Source organism: Plectropomus leopardus, chromosome 2, assembly GCF_026936395.1.
Source record: "Plectropomus leopardus strain MGB_pleo_1.0 chromosome 2, ASM2693639v1, whole genome shotgun sequence".
NCBI classification, from domain to species: Eukaryota; Metazoa; Chordata; class Actinopteri; order Perciformes; family Serranidae; genus Plectropomus; species Plectropomus leopardus.
This window is the reverse complement of record NC_142177.1, coordinates 16876021-16895845: the sequence shown is the minus strand read 5'-3', so window position 1 is coordinate 16895845 and position 19825 is coordinate 16876021. Positions and strand designations below refer to the sequence as shown.

General features: G+C 40.2%; 1 protein-coding gene across 6 annotated transcripts in view; it reads right to left on the bottom strand.

The window, feature by feature from the left end:
* Positions 1–5025: 5025 nt before the first annotated feature.
* tafa1b (TAFA chemokine like family member 1b) overlaps positions 5026–19825 on the bottom strand; it is a 133516-nt gene continuing 118716 nt past the window's right edge. For 2 of the 6 annotated variants that reach the window (XR_015778426.1, XR_015778429.1), the window contains exons 4-5: positions 13030–14838; positions 5026–6398 (exon numbers count right to left, since the gene is read on the bottom strand). Coding sequence is in view for 1 of the 6 variants with exons in the window: in XM_088086581.1 (XP_087942707.1) it covers positions 6381–6398; positions 14714–14838 (143 nt within the window). In the remaining 5 variants the exon portion in view is untranslated. The other 4 variants (XR_015778430.1, XR_015778431.1, XM_088086581.1 and 1 more) reach the window with 4 other exon arrangements.

The window sequence follows — 19825 nt, the reverse complement described above, 5'->3', positions numbered from 1 at the left end:
AGAGAGTCTCAACAAAGTAAACTGGCAATCATGTCGGGGTCATAGGAGTTACATGAAATAAAATGTAAACTGTTGCGACAAAATCTGTTTTATACGGTTAGGATATGACTTGAGTTTGTTACTAAACAACACTACTGGTTGAAAATGTACTCGCATGTCAGAATAAAATCTATTGAAGCGCAGGTATCTTAACAGAGCAAAAGAGTGAAAGAGATATTGCATGAACCCAGTGACATGGCAGAACTTTCAGTCAGTGTGTAGGCAAGACAAGCGCTCTAGTTTTCCTTTCCATCGTCCAAACTTTAGATAAGTTCACTGCGTGATACTGTGTGTGTGGGCAGGTTTGGACTGACGGTAGAGTGCTTTGTCTCTGGCAGGCAGCCTGAAGGCCAGGCTGCTGTTGTGAACTCACTATACAAACATGGACAGACAACATGAGATTTCATCTTGACCTCCCCTAAAAAAAGACAGTACAATCTGTCCCTGGTTATTCTTATACTTGAGCATGTCACAAAGGTACTAATACACTAATGGGAGAAAAAAAACATATTAATGTCCAAATTAAAATGATTTATGCAGCAAAACAATTGAAATATGTATACACAGTGACCAGAAAAGAATACCAAGGCTAACACTGTGATGTAATACAAGGCAATAAAAGGACACAGAAGTGTTTTTATTGTGTTGAATTACAGTGCACTGTGCCTCCTGGCTAGTCAGTACATGTAGAGAAAAAAACATATGCACTTCTGGATTTTCACTTATAAAATGGAACATTTTCTACAAGTAAATGCTTTTGAAGCATGCAGAGTATTCTGTGTGTCCTTGTCCTGTTGTGTGAGTCCCATTTTGAAGACAGCAGACTGCTCACACCTTTTGTGGTGACCAGAGAGACTTCCATATCCTCTGTGTGCCATGATGAAAAGTTATGAAACCAAATGAGTGAAAGTGAGTGTTTCTGTATATTTCTGTAATATATGAAATGTAAAGTTGGAGGGTGGAATAAGAATATATTTATGTGACTTGAAAAATACACAGCATCCCTGCATAGACCTACTACCATCTGTCTTAGTACAATGTACACAATGTACAATGTATTAATAGCTCCTTTTCTCTGTAGTATCCAGCTCTCATTCATTTAATCACAAGTGGCAAACAATGAGTTTGTTGATGTCAGTCCAGCTGTGTGGAGACACTGCTATAAAAATGCGCTCTGTTTAACAAAGATGTGTTAAGTTTGAAATCAGGGAATCAGGTCTGTGATGACATTGCTGTTCCTGGTGGCGGCCAGTTGTTGCACTTTGGGTTGAAACATTAGGGGGAGATAAGGTGAGGAAAATGGTAAAGGAGCAGAGATATAAATTGTCATTATGGCAGCTGCTGACAAATGTAGACTGGCAAGTCATTTCGCTGACAAGAGCATTGGTGGTTGGCGGTCATAGCGCAGTGTCATAGGGCTGTGACAGTGATGTATTGTGTACCCATCAGTGTGTGTTCATTAGTTACAAACAATGGCGTTGCAGCAGAGTAGTGGTGTGTTGTTTGCTGTGTAGTTGCAGTTATTAGAGGAAGGGTAACGATATTCTCCTCTGTATCAACTTAATGTTTACAATAGTCTCGTGTCCACCAAGCAGTCTGGTGCTACACATAAGAACGGTTAACGATGATAACAGCACAATGATATTGGCACGTTAACAATATATTGATTTCGATTTTGGTAGTGTTTATCAGCCAATTGTTATATATCGGCTTATCGGATATTGACAAAATCCAATAAAGTGTGTCCCTAGTAAAAAGTAGTTGATGGTACCAATAGAACTGCTCCATTTCGTCCGCTTTTTTCATCATCCCTCTGCTGAGGGTACCTGGCACACTGATCTGATACTAAAAGGTGGAGCTGGAAACACTGCAGTGCATTGATTTGTCAACAGAGATTTGAAACTCTTGCCAGTTCGGTGAACTATAATTGCTGCGGCTATGGTGGCAAGTTCACATACATTAGCATGCTATAAATAAAAAATTAAAGGACATTTTGCTGCTTTTTCATCTTTACTAGTTAACAGCAACTAATGTCTGAGAAAAAAAAAAAAATTACTTCAGCGGGCTCCTCAAAAACTACTGCCAGCAGCTACTGGCAACTTTTAAGGTGGAATGTTTTTTTGCATATTACTCATTGCATTTGTTGACGTGAATCAATTAAAACACTCTTTAAATGTCAGTATGAAAAGTGACAATTCCATTTTCTATCTTGGCTCTCCTGCATGACAGAGGCTTAAGTGATGATTGGATCGTCAAGCGCTTAAAAAATGTAAATTTATTTCAACCTGTTTATGTGAGCTGTGAAAATAATAATTCTGTTTTCTCATTTGGAAAAAAACAAAAAGGCAGAGATTTGTTGCTGCACTACAGCCCTGCTCTACTCCAGTCTTATGTTTTTGTTCTGAAAATGTTGCCCTGTTCTGTGGACGATCAGTGAGGTATTTGTTCAACCTATAGAGTATTCGCTGCAGCCCCTCACATGTGAATGACATATATATATATATATATATATATATATATATATATATATATATATATATATATATATATATATATAATTTGTATGGGTATAATCTTATTTTATTGTAGGGCTGTGCACAACGTTTTACTTCGCTTGTTGTTCATTGTCTGTGAAAATTTGTCAGGCGATGTTTAATGGCTCAGTGTTGGATGTTAGCCACTGCTGCTGTGTTAGCTTGTGTTAAGCAGGCAGACGTTGACCTGGCTGCTCAGATTGCGGCTCGGAGACAGTCCTTCAGTGCTGCGTCTAACCTGTGTAACATCAACAGCAGGAACAAAAAGTTTGGTGATTTTTTTTCACGTTAACTTTGAATTTATGTTTTAATAGGCTGATTAAAGCCGGTTGTTGGCCAATTTACATTAACATTATAAAGTGAGATCTTTTTGTGCATACTCAAGTCATTTAATGTGAGTACTCAAATATGGAAAATACTTAAAATGCTCATCCCTAGCGCAGACATTGTCGGTGAAGGGGACATGCAACAAGTTACTCTGCTACTATCATCTGGTAACAACTCTGCCTGCATGATAAAAGTACCATCTGCTGAGGAAATGCAAAAGATATACAGCTGTGTACAATACATGTCAGGTTACAGGAGGGTTGGTGGAAACATGGCTTAATCATTTACTCGCTTGTTAGTTTTTTAGCTGTATCTGTGTATGATGACATGTAGTTTTCCCCTTTATTATGTCCAGTGATTAAAATGATTAATCAAGATTGTAGTCTGAAATAAGCCTGATATCATTACTTTTTATGGCAAATGGGCATCTGGTAATATAATGTCACCGAGACTGAGTTTTAACGTAATGATGATTTTGAGATGCTCTTACTTGTCCAGCTCCAGTGGATGTTAATTGTAAAGGCGACATTCGCAGTGAGTCATGCCCATAATGACTATAATTATAGACCGCAAAAGCCCCCACAGGTAAGGAGTCTGCCCTTTCCACAAATTATAGGTTGCTATGCAAAATAATTAAAGAATATGGATGTGATAAAGTGCACAGGAAGTGGTGTCAAAGAGGAGTAGAGGCTCCCACTAAAAGCTCCTAAAAGCATTTAACTTGTATGTGGGGCAAAAGTTTGTGTTTTACTTGAGATACCCTTGGAAGTTACTAATGCAAGTTTTATAAACAACACAGTCCGGCGTCTTCTGCGCACGTCTTGGCTGTATGAAAAAGGTTGTCCTTGCTGTCAGGCGTTGATTAGCCGTCCAGCGTGATGTGGACATGGCTGTCTCTGTGTCTCGGTGGGAGGTCGGCAGGATTTGATGGATGTCTCTCTTCGGAGATTGCACAGCACCGTGGAGGGGGAGGAGGACCCAGCCCCTGTTATCTATTCATGCTGTGTTCCTTTATGCTCTGCCTAAAATGGAGCAGGACCTCCCTCCACAGCACGACTCCATCATTTCTGGATAGAGCTAAGGAGTGCATAAAAGAGAATAAGAAAAAGCACCTCTTCCATTTCTGATCCCCAAGCACCTTTTAAGCAAAAATCCACTTAGAACTTGCATAAGTAGAGAGGGAGAAATCCCTTGATTTTCTACACAAGCACTGAATTTGAGGATAATCTTCACAGTACGCTGTTGCGGGACGCCTGTCTCACTGAGTCTGGGTACTCTCTCTATAAATACACACCAAAGCATGGTAAAACAGACAAATGCACACACTCACATGCATCCATTTCCACCAGCAAAAAAAGCACCCAGAGACATTTTTGTACACAAACACAAACACACACACACGCGCGCACACAAACACATTCCCTGACTCATTTTCTTTTGCACAAGCTCAATAAGACTGCAGGACAGTGAATCCTATTAGGTATGAGGAAACAAAGACGGGAACGGCTCATTGAGGAGGAAAAAACACGCTCTCGCTCCCTCTCCCTTTGCATATTCCTTCATGATTCTGGCAAGACCGCTGGGAGATTGATGCATCTGTCTTTTTCATACCTTCTGTGACTGCTCAGCGAGGTGCCGGGGCTCCATGAAACTAGCCAAATTCCTAAATGATGAATGTACGCTAGAGCGTCCACTGGGAGAAGAAACGAATCTCATATCAGCCGAGAGAGAGGGTTGATATTGAAAATCATCTGGAATTTTGCCTGCCCTGATATTGGAAATCTTTATTCTAATTGCGGGAATGAATTGAATGCGCTGTTCTGATAAATCCTCTGTGCCACAAAGGGAATTGTATAAATGAAGCACCACAGATTCGTCTGTGTTTACTGCGTGTGTGTGTGTGTGTGTGTGTGTGTCATCTGCCCGTAAGTCATTTTCACACTCGCCTCGCGCTGTTGTTGATTGCTTGTTTACTCAAGCAAAAACTCTGTTCACAATGTTAACATATCATATAAATGAAACTCTGACAAGATCTTCCACCCACATATTACAACATATCAAATTGCCAAAAGAAGAATATTTCTCAAAGTATCAGTTACCATATGAAGGAATGGGAGACAGCATATCAGTATAGAAAACCATTTTTATTTCTCATAAGGCTGTCTTGTAATGTACTTATATCTACTGGGGGATAACTGTATGTTTCTCCATTGTGACTAATACTTTCTCACTGTCATTTTGAATAAATCATCCCTCTCTGGTGTGTGAGAGAGAGATCTACGCGACAAACACAGTCAAGCAGTCGCCCATGACCACTTTCCACAGCAGAAATAGACACTAACTGTCCGATTATAGTCCGACTTTTTCCCACTGCTGCTTTATCTCCCTACTGCCCGAAGCTCAGGGGTTTTTGTTAGTGCTGCTTTCTTTTGTGAGGCAGTTCTATACAGTGTTTTCCTCAACTTTACAGAAACTACAAGCATTTTCTGGCTTTACCAAGGACATTGCTGAATGACGACAGTGACCAATACTTATTTTTATGACTCAGTTGTGGCTTTTTCCAAAGCAAGCATTTACTGCAAAGCAGTCCTATACACACACTGTATTGGGACACCAGCCTCTGGATGAACTGTACTTATATTCAGTGATCAATATCCCACAATGGTGCTCCAGCCCCTAATAGAGTCTTAAATATATTTTTCAGCTTCTTGGATCTGTCTTCTTATATGTGATGTATTTATATATGTATATATACACAAATTATCTAACATACAAAGAAAAGGAGTGCTCATGAATTTACATCGGGCATGCCCACGAATAAAAGTCAAAATGTCCGTCATGAAGGATGAAGGTGAGGCCCTGAGGACTCCCAACCCTCACAAAGATCCTTCATTAAGTCATTGGAGGGTGCTCGTGGTCCCCGTCACTGAAAATCCAGTGTTTAAGAACCTCCGTGATGTCACAGCCGGGCCGTCCTACTGGGAGTAGCGAGTCAAATACAAATTCCGTCCACACAGAAATAAAAGGTTATCAAGTTAATTTCCCTCCTTTTGCCCTCAGCTCTGTGGATCCCGTGTTCAGGTCCATGTAAGCTCCTAAATTGGTTTACCGTCAGGCAGGGCGAATGTCTTCAAATAATGTTTTAACAACCTCTAAATAACCCCTAAGCTCTTTTTTCAGTTTTTCAGGGTGAGACAGAGTGAGGGAAACAGAGACAGAGTAGGTCGGAAACTGGCCACAGTTGTGTGGAAGAGGAGAGTCACCAACATGGGGCTCATTGATCAAACAGGGGATTAGTCTGGTTTCAAATCCTTGGCACCACGCGAGCAAAGCTGTTTTATCTGGGTGGATATCCTTTCTGTGGTCCCAGGTAATCCAGTCAGTAGCCGTGGATGTAATAGTTTTAGTCCGTTCGGTGGGAAGAGAAAGGGTAGATGAAGGGAAGAGCCTGGCACGCGGCCCTGCAATGGGAGCTCTCTGTTAGGTCCTGGGATGAATCTGCAACACAGAGGAGGAAGAGGAGAGGAGAGAAAACACACATACACTTAGATAGAACAAAGGCATACAAGTGTGCGAGGATTAGACCCAGAGGAATTGCTCCGTTCGCGTTTCAAAAACAAGGGGGAGTCTTTTGAACTGTGGAGGCTTTGTATAGCCCCGTCTCACCTCCCAGTTCCCGCTGCTACAAAAAACAGACAGCTTATACGAGTGGAAGCAGCACCGAAAATGGAGGTGTGTTTGGCATTTTTAGGTATACTGGGATATATCTGGAAAACTATTTGTACAATATATCCCTGGTGTGTTTCCATGCTGTGTTTCTCTGATTCATAAATTGATATTTTTGACTTCATCTCAGACCATTTTAGCCACATCCCTAACACCCCCAGCTTGCCCATTCACCCCCTTTAGTTTGCACCTTCATACCAAGCCAGCCAATCACAGCTAAGGATTTTCCTCCAACCTGATAAAATGACTTTGGCTTTGCTAAATGGGATCAGGGCTCCTGCTGTGGAGTCTGAGCTGTCTCTCTGTGACTCTGGTTCAGGGACTCTTATTCATCCTCAGTTGCAGACCTGGACACATTTCAATGGTACATTGTGCAACCTTGAGACTGCTATTGAATGTCCTGCTTTTCAGCATCCTGCTCAACCTGAAGCTCAATAAAAACTGTGTGCATGAAGTCTACAACAGTACGTTTCTTGCCCTATTATGCCGTCTATGCAGCAAAAGCATGTAAATGTTTTCCAGAATATTTTCTTTAGCCCACTTTCATCATATTTTCCACTTACTTTACTGCTTTAAGATGCAGTAACGAAATCTGAGTTCCCTGCATGCTGTGGGGCCAATTAGAAATCCCATAATCCTGTTCAACTAAGAAATACAGCCATGACATTTCCAGCAGGCTTGGCAGGTGGTAGCCAGGTGTGTGGATTTGATTGTGGAGGTTGATGCTTTGGGACTATGTGAGCTGTAACACAAAGAGAATCTCAGATGCTCCAAAATGTTGGACATGCTGGAAAGAGAGCCAAATAAGTTTATTGATCATGTTCTATGGGTAGCATCATGTGTGCACCTGTATGTATTGTGTGTTATTTTGAGATTATGCTTCAAAGAACAGTCAGTGAAGCAGGAGACTCTTGGGCATTATAATTTGGGTTTAATTTAGCGTAACGCATAATGCAGTGTAGTTTTTTTGTTGGTAGACGGTTTGATTTGAAAAAATCATTTGTGCACTACAGAAGTCTCACTTTTAGCAAGTCATTTAAGTGGTAGACTGGTTTCTCTGCCAATGGGATGCACTTGTCTCATGGGATTTTAATTAAAATCACCTAATGTAAATAACAAAAAAAATCATCATCACCTCATCTCATTTCTAGCTCTGCATTTTCAGCTTAATCAACGCGTGTACTGTAAGTTTTCAGTTTTTTTGTTCGTGAGCAGGGCTGTAAGTATCACAAAAACCTACTAATGGATTTAAAGACTTGATGTCTTTGTTAAGGAGTTAAGTTTGGTCATAGGCAAGGAACAAAGCACAGAAAAGACATGAGTCCAGCTGCAGATCTAGAACGCAGATGCATAAAACTGTAGATTCACGACTAAAACTAACTTTGTCTACACACAAAGTTAGAAATGTATACATATTCTTTCATCAGATTTGCTGTGAGTATGCCTGATTCTGTTTTATAAATCTCAGTGATTGTGGGCTGGGTGCACATGCACAAGCCTCATGGCCGCACCCACAGTGCGACATAAATGAATGAGGAAATTCCCTTAAACATCAATTTGCATGTCAACACTTGTGCCTGCTCCTCCATTTATTAAACCTGTCAATGAGAAAAAACAGTAGAGAAGTGCAATATCACTGTTGCGTCGGAGAGGTTCTCCCCAGCGTTGCCAGAGCAGCTGTCATTATGCACAGCTGTGACAATTTGTAGTGTCTGTATCATTAATCACATTTCTGCAAATCATCATCATGGTCGAATCTCAATCATTATTAATAAATGTCAAAAGGATGATCAGTGATTCATTCACAGCGCTCGTGTTGAAACTGACTTTATAAAGTGCCTCATAAGATAAAATTAATCATAAACAGGGAGACAAATATAAATAAAAATAATCATGAAATCCATCCCATAAATAATTCAAAATCAACTTAATAAATGTGGCTTTGATTGGCATTTTACAAAATGCTGTGTAGCCTGCAAAAACACATTCAGTAAACTGAGCAATCAACCTGAAAATAATGTTATCCATCTTTCAACTTATATTCAATCTCCTTCTCATCATATCACCAGCAGCTATCCCAGATAAAACCATGTGTACGCACATTCTTCTTTTATTCGTTAATGCGTTGAAAAAGCGCACACATAGTTTTTGTTTATACACATCCTTTATTCATCTTGCCCCTGGTGTGGCTCCAGGAATTTTAGCATTTCCACTATTTTCACATGAACTTCTGCACTCATTTAAATAAAAAAAATGTCCTCTTACTGCCCTTTCTCATGTATTTTGAAGAAGATGCAGATTAATAAGTCTTTAACGTTTCCTTAATTATAATAAAAGGGCACAATTCAACACGTTTTCGTACCAACTCATCCAATAACGCTGCTTTGTCAGTGGCCCTACACGTCTAAATATGACCCTCTAGGTATCCTCCTGCTTTTTACATACATTGTATCTTTTCAATATCCACTTCCTTTTTCACAGAAATGTACAGTTTCTGCTCATTACACACATACTGTCAAAATAAATTTCCAAAATAGGTAAAACGCTTTTTTTAGGCTGTATTTCTTTAGATTTAGGCAACAAAAGCACGCGGTTAGGTTTTAGAGAAAAAAACACCACTGTTTGGTTTAAAATTTGCACAGGAAATGAACAGGGGGTTACAGATTTATTTATTTTTTTTTTCATCTTCCAGGTTTATTTACACAATATATGGCCCACTCAGTATGACCAGTAGTGTTTTTCCCGCTGTCCCTGCCCACGAGTTCTCACTCAGCTCATAGACTGTGATGACGTCACAAATTTTAAAATAGTTTCTTTTGGCACGATGCAAGTTTTACAAAAATTAAACCTCATGGATTATAAATTCAGAATAGAAAAAGACATGATTGAATTTGTTTGCAGTTCCAGGTGTCCTTTCAACAGTTTTACAAATGTCTCTTTTACACTGGTTGTCTTTGGTCAAACCGCTTTTCGGGTTGCATGAGATTTTTGCAGCAATACTGCAAGTGGCCACTGGGGGGAAAAAATGGAAGCAGGGCTGACCAGTGTTCCTGGGGGCTTGGTTGCCCGCTGCCTCTAAAATAGATGCGCCTGCAGCACAGCATACCAGTGAGAAAGGTGCCTCTCTCCTGGTGTCTAACGCCAACATCACTGGCAAAGCGGCAGTATTTGATGAGTTGGGAGTGAAAACAGGCTGTACACTTAAAGTATTACACAGCGCTTGCAAAGGAATGTGCTGAATAATTTCTAGGTCTATCATGTTTGAGAATACGGGAGCTAGAAACATCAATAGAAACAAGTGGAACCCCATTGGCAGCTTTCATTCAAAGAAAAACCTTTTTTTAAGACAGACTGATTTAAAACAGATGTCAGAATGAGCTGTCTGTCAGCCGCATGTTAAGGAAACCCTTAGTAGCACAGACGTACTCCCTTGATGTCTGCATCATGCCTATTTAGTTAGTTTTACCACAGCTGCTCCCCTGCGTGCTCTAAATGGCTTCAGAGTGTCAGATTCTTTCTGTACAGATTTGGTCCCTTTTTCCCAATGATCCTTAAACACAGCGATCCTGCGGGCTCATCTGTCCGGCATTTGCATCTGTGTCATCTACTGTACGGCGACGTATCAAAATGTTATAGCAGAGAATGACCTCTGTCAGAACAAGAGCAGTAACAGGTTACACATTACGGCTCGCTCTCTATCTCAGAAACAATCCACCAGAGGTTTGTTAGTGGGAGAAGAGGGGTTGTATGCAAATGCTGTCATTTCAACCCACATTCGTGTGTGTGTGTGTGTGTGTGTGCGTGTGTGACTAAAAGTGTCCTCTGTTCTTTTTTGTCCTTTGTCTCTTCAAATGAACAGTGCAGCAGGTAGTGGCGGATTGCTCAAGGATTTCCTGCCTATCCCATCCTTGCTGGCAACTAAGCCGTCTGCATTCTAATTTTCTGGCTGCATTAAATTGCAATTTACTCAGTCTTTAGTTAGTAAAAGGAGCCAAGGACAATTGCCTTAGCAAAAGAATTTAGTGCAAACACAGCCTACCCTTTCCCCCCTTTCTTGTTTAGTGCTGAACAAATCAATCATGCCAGCTGAGAAACCTCTTCAAACAGCACTAAACAGCACCCTCTAAAAACAGAAGACTCCAGACAACAAAATACATCAAGATCCATTTAATGTGACATTGACAATGGAAAAAGAGAATGGGTATAAACTAATCAGTAGCACTGCTCCTCCCCCTAAACCAAAATGTCAGTAGGGCCATTTTTAGCATCTCTGTCTGCATCTCTTAATTTCATACTTTAAAAAAAAAGTATGTTATTGTTCACCTCAAACGACACACTGTTTACAATTTGTGTATAATTTAAAGTGAACCATCATGATGACATTATACAGGACTGAAGGAGGAGGAGGAGAGGTGTTGTCAAGCACAGTGATGGAACAGATGATTTCTCGGTGAACTGTATGTAGCACGGCCGCTCGGAGTTCATTTTTGATCAACTGCAGAGTGCCGTCTCCCGATGTGACAAATTATAGATGGTGATGCGTCTGCTGGCAGGTCACTTTTGCTCTGAAACTGTCTCACAGATGGGCTACATCCTGTCACAGTGTGTTACTTTGTTTGAAAAAGTGCCCCTCTGCTCCTTTTAATAGGGGACATGTGGGTCTCTGAACAGCAAGTATATCATGTCCAACTAGTTGAACGGGACACACACTGCAAAGTGTGAGAGATGCCGGTGAGTTCGATGCTCAGCACTCACTAATTTGAACAATTACATACTCCAAAATAGAAATGCTGTGGCCTTATACAATTAAAATAACTGCTGTACATGAGTTGCAGTATGAAACGGTGGGAAAAAAAAGCCATTAAAATTCATTAAAAGCCTGATGAAGGTTGTATTACGTATGTATGCCTTGATGACAAATTCATATCCAATCTAGCACACTAACGGCGAGGTTATTAAATGAACATAATTCTTCTCGCTATCATGAAAAGCAGGGGAGAAGAACGAATGGGAGAAGAGATGTTTTCATTACTGCCCCGCTCATTCTGCCTGTATAATTGTTCGGAGGGAGCAGAAATGGATTGATCTATTCAGTGAGCGGAGCGGGTAATGCAGATCTATGGTGGGCGAGTGTTTTTTGGAAGATGCTCCCCGAGTCTCGCTCTCACTGTGACTTCCACAAACAAAAGGGCCTGCCTTGTCTGCTGCTACAGAACAGGCAATGAAGGGTTCCCTCTCTGAAAGACATAAAGAAAGAAAAAGAAGAAACATGGGCGTCAGGCACTGGTTTTGCTTTGGCTTCTTACTATTCATGCCAATTTTTATTTTTATTTTTTTTAATTTATTATGAGAGGTGGAGATAAAGTCTTTTTGCTGGTGAACATGTGTGCATGTGCCTAATTGTGCTTCACTGACACTTTTCAGAGCAAATGAAAAACCTGCAGGTGAAATAAAAATGGCTAAGAATAAAAAAAAAAAATAGCAAAAAAACAAAAACAATGCTGTGTTGTGGGCTTGCTGGTTTGTGACAGCACAAATACAAATGAGGCAATTTGGCCTGAGAGGCAGGTGAATGAGGAATGTTGATTAAAAAAGAGAGCAGAGTGCAGGATAAAAAGGCCTTTTATGTAGCCTGTGGGCTATGCTGTGTGCTGATAGCTGCTTCAACAAGACCCTCAGAGGAAGGGATCAGGATATCAAGTGGCCTCTGATAAGAAGCCACACAACGAAAAAGAGAAGAGGCCTGCCCGGGGGTCTCGCACACACATGTGTGAAGGTACACAAACACAGTCATATCAAACACATCAGACACGTGCGTTCATACACAAACACACACACAGAGGAGCAAGTAGCATGTCACAGATTAGCGACTAATGGGATTGGCAGACCAGTGTAAGGCACTGTAATCAAGCCCACACAGTGGCTGATAGCAAAAACAGGACATGGAACAAAGGAGGCAATGAATGGAAGTGTGACTGATCCTGCCATTACACTCTTCACAGAAAGCAGGGCTCTGCTAAGGGGTGGACCTGGCTCTGTGTGTGTGTTTCTGCGGTACTCCACGAGCAGGCTGCTACAGCACATGCATGTTTACCCATCGACGTACCGTTTGTATGAAAATTCCTACTTTTTATTTATGCGCGTGCTGCCTGCGCCGGGTGATAAATATTTACAGTGGGTGGCGGTGCGTTGAGTATTTGTGTCACGCCTGCCTAATCATGCACAGCATGTAAACACACACTTGATTATTTTGCACAGAGTATTTGGGTTAATGAGATATCATTGAACATGAGTTGGTCCCACTTCTAAAGGCCTGACACTCAAGTGCAGTAAAGTGATGCGTGTGAGAGAGAGAGAGAGACGGGAAAACAAAAACAAAGAACAGCTTGAGAAAAAGACTAACCTTTACAGAAGCAAGAATGCAGCTCAATTTCTGTTGACCCATCCTCTGCATTTTGCTTCCGGAAGCTAAAAAGGGGAGTATGGCTGGGTGTTCTGCAAAGAGAGGGTCAAGAAAAAAGGACACGTGTGTATTGGGTAGAAAAGCAGCTTCCGGCCTGACCTTTTGGCCCTCTTCTCTTAAAGTTTAGATAAGACCAAAGCCATTTTACTCATAGATACGTATTAAAGCTCCTCCTCTATTTGTGCGCAGAAATGTACAGTCTTGATTAAAATATCGTAAGAAGAGATTATCTGTTATATGAAGACAATTTTTACTTATTTCAAATTGTGCAAAGGACTGAATTGAGAATTAGAGATGCATTCTTTAGAGTGAACCAAGTACCGCACCTTACCTTGGCAGGATGGAGAGACCCCATTCGATCAACTTCTTTCTGTAATTTTGGGCCAGTGGTGGCTGTGAAGGGTCCAGTGAAAGCTTTATGTCTATCTGCTGACATATAAATCTGCAGAACAACCTTGGGAAGCCCCGTGTGGTCTAACCTTCACTGGCTGTTCCCTCATTGCCTACCATCACATTAGTCTCTGCTTCTATTCAAAGTCATTGTCACCAAGCACTAAGAGAAGGCAGGAGGTTTGCTGATCGCGAGCAGGTGTGGAGGGGGGCGAGTCAATTAAATGAATACAAATCGGGTGATCAACCTGTCACAGAGTGCTGGACCGCTGGCTTCGAGGACTTAACTCCCTTCATTATTTTTGCATGCGGCATTCGGAGTCAGTTTACAGAGCCGAAAGGCGGTGGAGGAGCAGAGTGGCAGTTAACTTTATCTCTGAGAGGAGTGTGGCCTGAGGCAGAGCCCACCTGTTTGTTTACTGCCTGCTTTATGTTTGTTCTTTACTACTATGGGCCCTTAGATTAGGTTGCTTACACTGAACAGAGTCCACCTTGTTATACAGAGGGCACTGATATGTTTTGTAAGAATTCTCTATACACTGTGACACATCCTTTTAACCTGCAGGTTTGACCATGTGCATGTTTGATCGTTGAATGGCAGAGGATGAATTAAAAATTAAGCAGGCAGAGAAGCTTTGTGAAAGCATTTAATCAAAGTAATTGAACACAATGTTGTGTTATTTTTAGTGATTTCATGTCCAAGAAGAAAAGCTGAATAGCAAAGTGAAATCTGTCTGACATCTAGGCACACGCTGTGTGAAAATGTGTGCTGCTGTGCACATGTGCATATGTGTGTGTATGCCTGGGTTATGGCTGCACAATTCATCAAATTATTATCGAAATGCATTATGGCCAAGTGCAATATCCAAGTCGCAGGAGCTGAAATATTTCGATAAAGGTAAAATATGTTATAACATACCATTATAAATGAAGCACTGTGGTGCTACAGAGATGCCCCGGCCTACAAAACACATTCCAGGCGTAAGGGAATGTGCTTGTTTGGTACAGACCCCAGCAAAAATCACATCATTGTTAATTTTTTTTTTTTTGTAATTGTCAGAATAATTTCAATATGATTTTTTTTTTTGCATACTGTGCAGTGCTGGGGTTAAACGCACATGTACAATACATACAGAACAGGCATACTGTATACATGTATTGCACATGTACGTGTGCATCTGTGCATTCGAGTGTAGGTCTGTTCATGCAGGCATAAGTGTGCGTGAGGTCTCACTCTTGTAGTCTTGATTTTGTTCCCAGAGGAGCACATCCATCCAGAGTTGTCAGGCAGAGTCTTGCACTCTTCTCCCTCCAGACACGGTTCCATCTCACACCACCATTTCCCAATTACAATGGACGCTGGGGAAGGTGAGCACAGACACACAACAAAGCAGGTTAGTTTATCACACAGACATATGTGTAGACACACTCTCAATTTCAAAATCAGATGTATTGGCCAAGTATGTGAGCACATGTAAGGACATTTACTCTGGTTTATTGTTGTTCTCTGTGTACACACAATAAAGACACAGCTGAAAACAAGGACAGCAAAGCTGTTACTATCATAAACGTTGACCACTTGATAAAAATACAACTATACACGCAAACAGTATGTATAAATATAGAAACATGTACTGTATATACATATACAAGCAACACAATGAAGTTGCCTAGCGGTTTATATACTTGAGGTAGATGAATTTGAAAGTGTAGTGTGCATGTCAACTATAAAAAATGATGGTGTTGTTTTATGTATGTACACACATATTCCAATACAAATACTGATAGTAGTAACAAAATAACCAAAGGCAAAGTATTTGTTAAAAATGAACTTTAATTAATATTAATAATTGTATTTATGTAGTACTTTTAAAAACACATAAAGAACTTTACATAGGGGATAAAATACAAACATACAAATACAAGTATACATACCTAATTTACGAAGATATGGAGATTATTTTTAAGGCTGTTTAAAGTTTTGTAGCTATAGCCACACAAGAGCAGTCAACAATGGATTTAAAGATATAATATGCAGAATTTTCTTCAAAAACAATGTTAAGGCTTGTGAAATTCCTCTCAGGAATCACTCATAACCCACTTGAAGTGTGTGTGGTTGTGTATTTATCTGCAGAGACTCTGTTCTCTGCCTGTTTTTCTGATCTTACTCTTATTTTCTGTTTCCAGAATATTTATGAGCATGTGCCCCCACATCGCTCAGGTCAGGTCGAGGCTCTATAAAAGGGGAGCGACTATGTGCCAGACTGTAAGCAGGTGGCATCTCAGAGACACAGCGCCAAAAAAAAAGGAAAAGAAAAGCCAAATAAGAGTGAATCTGTGGTTGGCTTTTACTGTCACTTTTGCTGGCAGGCCTGTTTACAAACAGTGACCGACAATCCTGCATAGTATACCTTTAAAAAAGAAAAAAAAAACAGGAAACAGATAAAAGGTGTTGATCAGAGTAGCTGATTGCTATGAAAAGGTGCCCAACAACATTGCTGTATATGCAGGGTCCAGGCCAGGTAAGGCTGTGTAAGTAATAAGTGAATTTAAAATCAAGTCTGTGTTTTTACTGGCAGCCAAAGAATGGAGGCAAGAATCAGGGAGATGTAACAGCCTAGCTGCTGCTAATGAGCATTGAAAGTAAGATAAACAATAATAAAGCACAATTAAAAACATAAAGAGTAACCAGAGTTTAAAATGTAGGCGGAATCATCACAAAAATGTTGAACACATACCGTAAGCCTCCTACGCAAATATATTTTGTGTACATATTTTACAAGTGCACACTTGTATATGTGCACACATACACAAAAAAAATCCTCTCGCGCTATATTATGAGCAACTCCAGAGGAACACCGAGTGGAGTCTCTAAATGGATGTTTTTCCTCCTTCTTCGGCCTCAGAGCAATTGTACCGTTGCTGCATGGGTACTTTTTGCTGTCGACAATAATGTCTTATACCAACAGAAATTAATCATTATTTTGTTTTGATATAGCTACATTGCATGTAGGGGAGCAATCTCATTTTTAATCAAAACTAATTGCCTCTCATTAACATCGACTAAATTCTTCCTCCAGCTATCTGACAAAAACAAATATGTTCTCATCTTCTCGTCAAGATCTCCCTCCCTCCTTTCCTCTCTCTCCACGCATGTCTCTGGGCGTACAGTATATGTGTGTGCATGTGTGTGTGCTTGTGGAAAAAGTGAATCTTAAAGTAAGTTACAGGTGTTAGATGATAGCAAAAAAAAACACCTTTCATTTCAGTTGTCCCTCAAGAGATCTTTTAAACATCACACAGGTGTGTTTTTCTAATTAACTTACAACCATCCATATGTTCAATGATCACATGAGGAAATGCATGATGTGTTTGTAATAAACTGCATTACTTGCAACAGAATCAAGCAAGCTAAAAAGCACTGTTGCAAAAATGCATTTTATAGTTTTCTTGTTTTTTTTCTTTTTGTAAACACCAGGTGTCTTGCAGTGGAAACCTCTTTTTGAATTAGATCATAGCACACAAATCCATATTATTTTTGAAAGTCATGAATCATTTATTAAAGATGGTGTTTGAAGAACTTTATTTGTCTTTCACATTCCTCCATATGAGCTTCCTGACAGCAAAGGTTCAAAGCTTTTTCAGATGCTGATTTTTTCTTTTGCAGCATGTAGTATGTTTTCTTAAAATTTCCTTTTATCATGTTAACATAAAGAAGATTTGAAGGTCAAATGACTGAATGCAATGAGTTTAGCTGGCACCATTTCATTTTCCAAATCCATTTTTTGAACCATTTGGAAAAATATCTTTTCCCCTCCAGCCTGTGTTGCCAAGGTTACAGGCCAACCACCAATCAATTGTGAGTATGAGCAACATGCCGTCTCCAACTGATGAAAGGAGACGGTTAAAGTGCAGTCCCTCACAGCACAGAGCGTGCTGCAGCTCTGTGTGAACACGCACACACACACACACACACACACACACACACACACACACACACACACACACACACACACACAGAGACTGGACACATAGCAACACCCCACTGCTGCTCAGTGAACTTGCAGCATTTCCTGACTTCCTCCTTCGTTTTTCCCTCCATGAGCCCTGAGGATACTTAACGCCAGAACGAGAGCATCCACTAACAGGCTGTGAACCCGCCCTTTGGCTCCCCCCATGGCTGTTTACCTTATCCGCTAATTACCACATGTTGGTCCATCATCCACTGCGCTCTCTCTCTCTTGCCTCCTCTCCCTTTGCCTTCAACCATGGGCTAAATATGCGTTTCACATCATTAATCATGTTTACATTCAGCTGTGGTTTAGGTGCAACGCCATCACTGTAGGTTGCCACTTAACAGGAAGTCCTAGCTAAGTGGCAAATTATGAGTCGGCTTGAGGAGATGTTTTTAATCATTTCCAGCAAGTGATGATGATGTGCTGCGACACAGATACTCTGTTTAGCCCCTTTTTTAGAGTGAGGAGGGGTTGGAGAAGTTGTTTTTCATCATGCCACCAACTGAAAAGGATTTATATTCAACAATGTGAATACAGAATCCACTTGAAATTTAAAAATGGTAAAGTAATACCTGAAAAGCAAAAATCAATTCCATAAATAAGAAGCAGGGAGAAAGCAGGAAGAGAGGGAGGGAGCAGAAACGATGCAGGAGACGCCTCACATGAGGTGCTGAGACATGAGAACAACTTTGCATGAAAGTTAAATGATATTTACTGTACTTCACAAAATTGATTTCGGTGCACTGGAATATGCGCATACAGTATGAAGCCTTGATAATTTATGCAAGGGGAGTCAGAAGTAGGAAATGGCTTCATTACATTACAATGCTCAGTTTTTCATAACATTTTTTATTGTGTCCATTATTTATTTCTATGATGGCCAATATTAAATCCTGGTAAAATGTTTTTTTTTTTAATTAGAAAAGAGTCACTCCACAACCTAGATTATTGATTTTTATCTCTGCCAGGCATCAACCTGGAGGGGATCATGTGTTATTTTATTTGTGTGCTCTTTTAACTGTCTGCTCGAGAAATTGTCTTGGCTAACAACAAAGCCTAACATCTGTTACAGGATATATTTTGGCTTTTGTCACGGGTCATAAATTGATATCCATAGAAAGGTTTGGTCTAATTTTGAAGCTGCAGCTTTATTACATACTCTATATGTTGTGATCAACAAATTGGGCATATTACAAGATGAATGAATACCCATTTCTTATCTTCGCTGCTTTCTTGACTATAAGGATGTTGCGAGGGGGGGCAGGTCCACCAGGTGAATCTCTCCATGGTCTTACTGGGACCTGGTTTTGTTCTGTCTGCTGCACGGAGTCACACCACACCAGAGGTGCAGAATGTTTTGCCTGTCTGATTTTGTAGACTTTTTTTAGATTTTGTTGATTTTGTCATTTTTCCTTTGTATTTGTTAGGGCAGGGTAAAAAAATGATTCATTAGTGCATTGCAATATGTTTTTTGCCTATTCAATATCGATTCATAAAATCCTGAAATCGATTATTTCCGTTGTAATGACGCCCCACTCCTGTGGGGGCAGTGTGAATGCTGCCAGAGTGTGATTGACGTTGTTCAGAGGCCCTACTTGACTCCAAAATAACGACTGTTGTTTATTCATAAAAATGGCAACAGTGGCTCGAGATAACCGTGTGTAAAAATCAGCGCAGACAGCATTGAAAGCCGACGTTTGGATACACGAAGTTGATAGTAGTTACGACGTGTGAGGTTAATCATCATCACCACGTAATCATTTCAGCTGACACCACACAGATGTTTTGCAACCTGTTGCTGCCGCAAAAATTGTGGATCACAACCAAATGCAGGTTGACAATTTCTGCATAAATGTTTATTCCATTTGTTAAGTGCGGCTCAGGTAAAAATGTGGACTTTTCTGTAAATTTATTTTAGTTTTAATTTTTATTTAATAAAGAATAATGTAATGGTAAAATAAGTTTTGGTGTCAGTTTGTTCTAAATCAATACAGATAATGCACACTTTATTGAACACATATCAGAAGGTATTAATGAATTATGTAGGTATTTCTGACATCAACACACATAGCTGAATCGATATCTGAGCAATTGGGTCGATATCGAATCGAATTGAAATCGAATTGAATCATGACCCCAAAAAAATCAAAATTGGATTGAATTGTGAGGTTTTTGACAATAACCAGTTTCTAACGTAAGTAAGTGAGCAGGCAGTGAAATATTTTTCTTTTTTTTTGTATGCTTTAATTGTGTTGATTGTTGTTCTGTAGCCTACAGATAACAAATGTGAAAAATGTTAAAGTCCAGTTGTGAATGACATGTATCTTAGC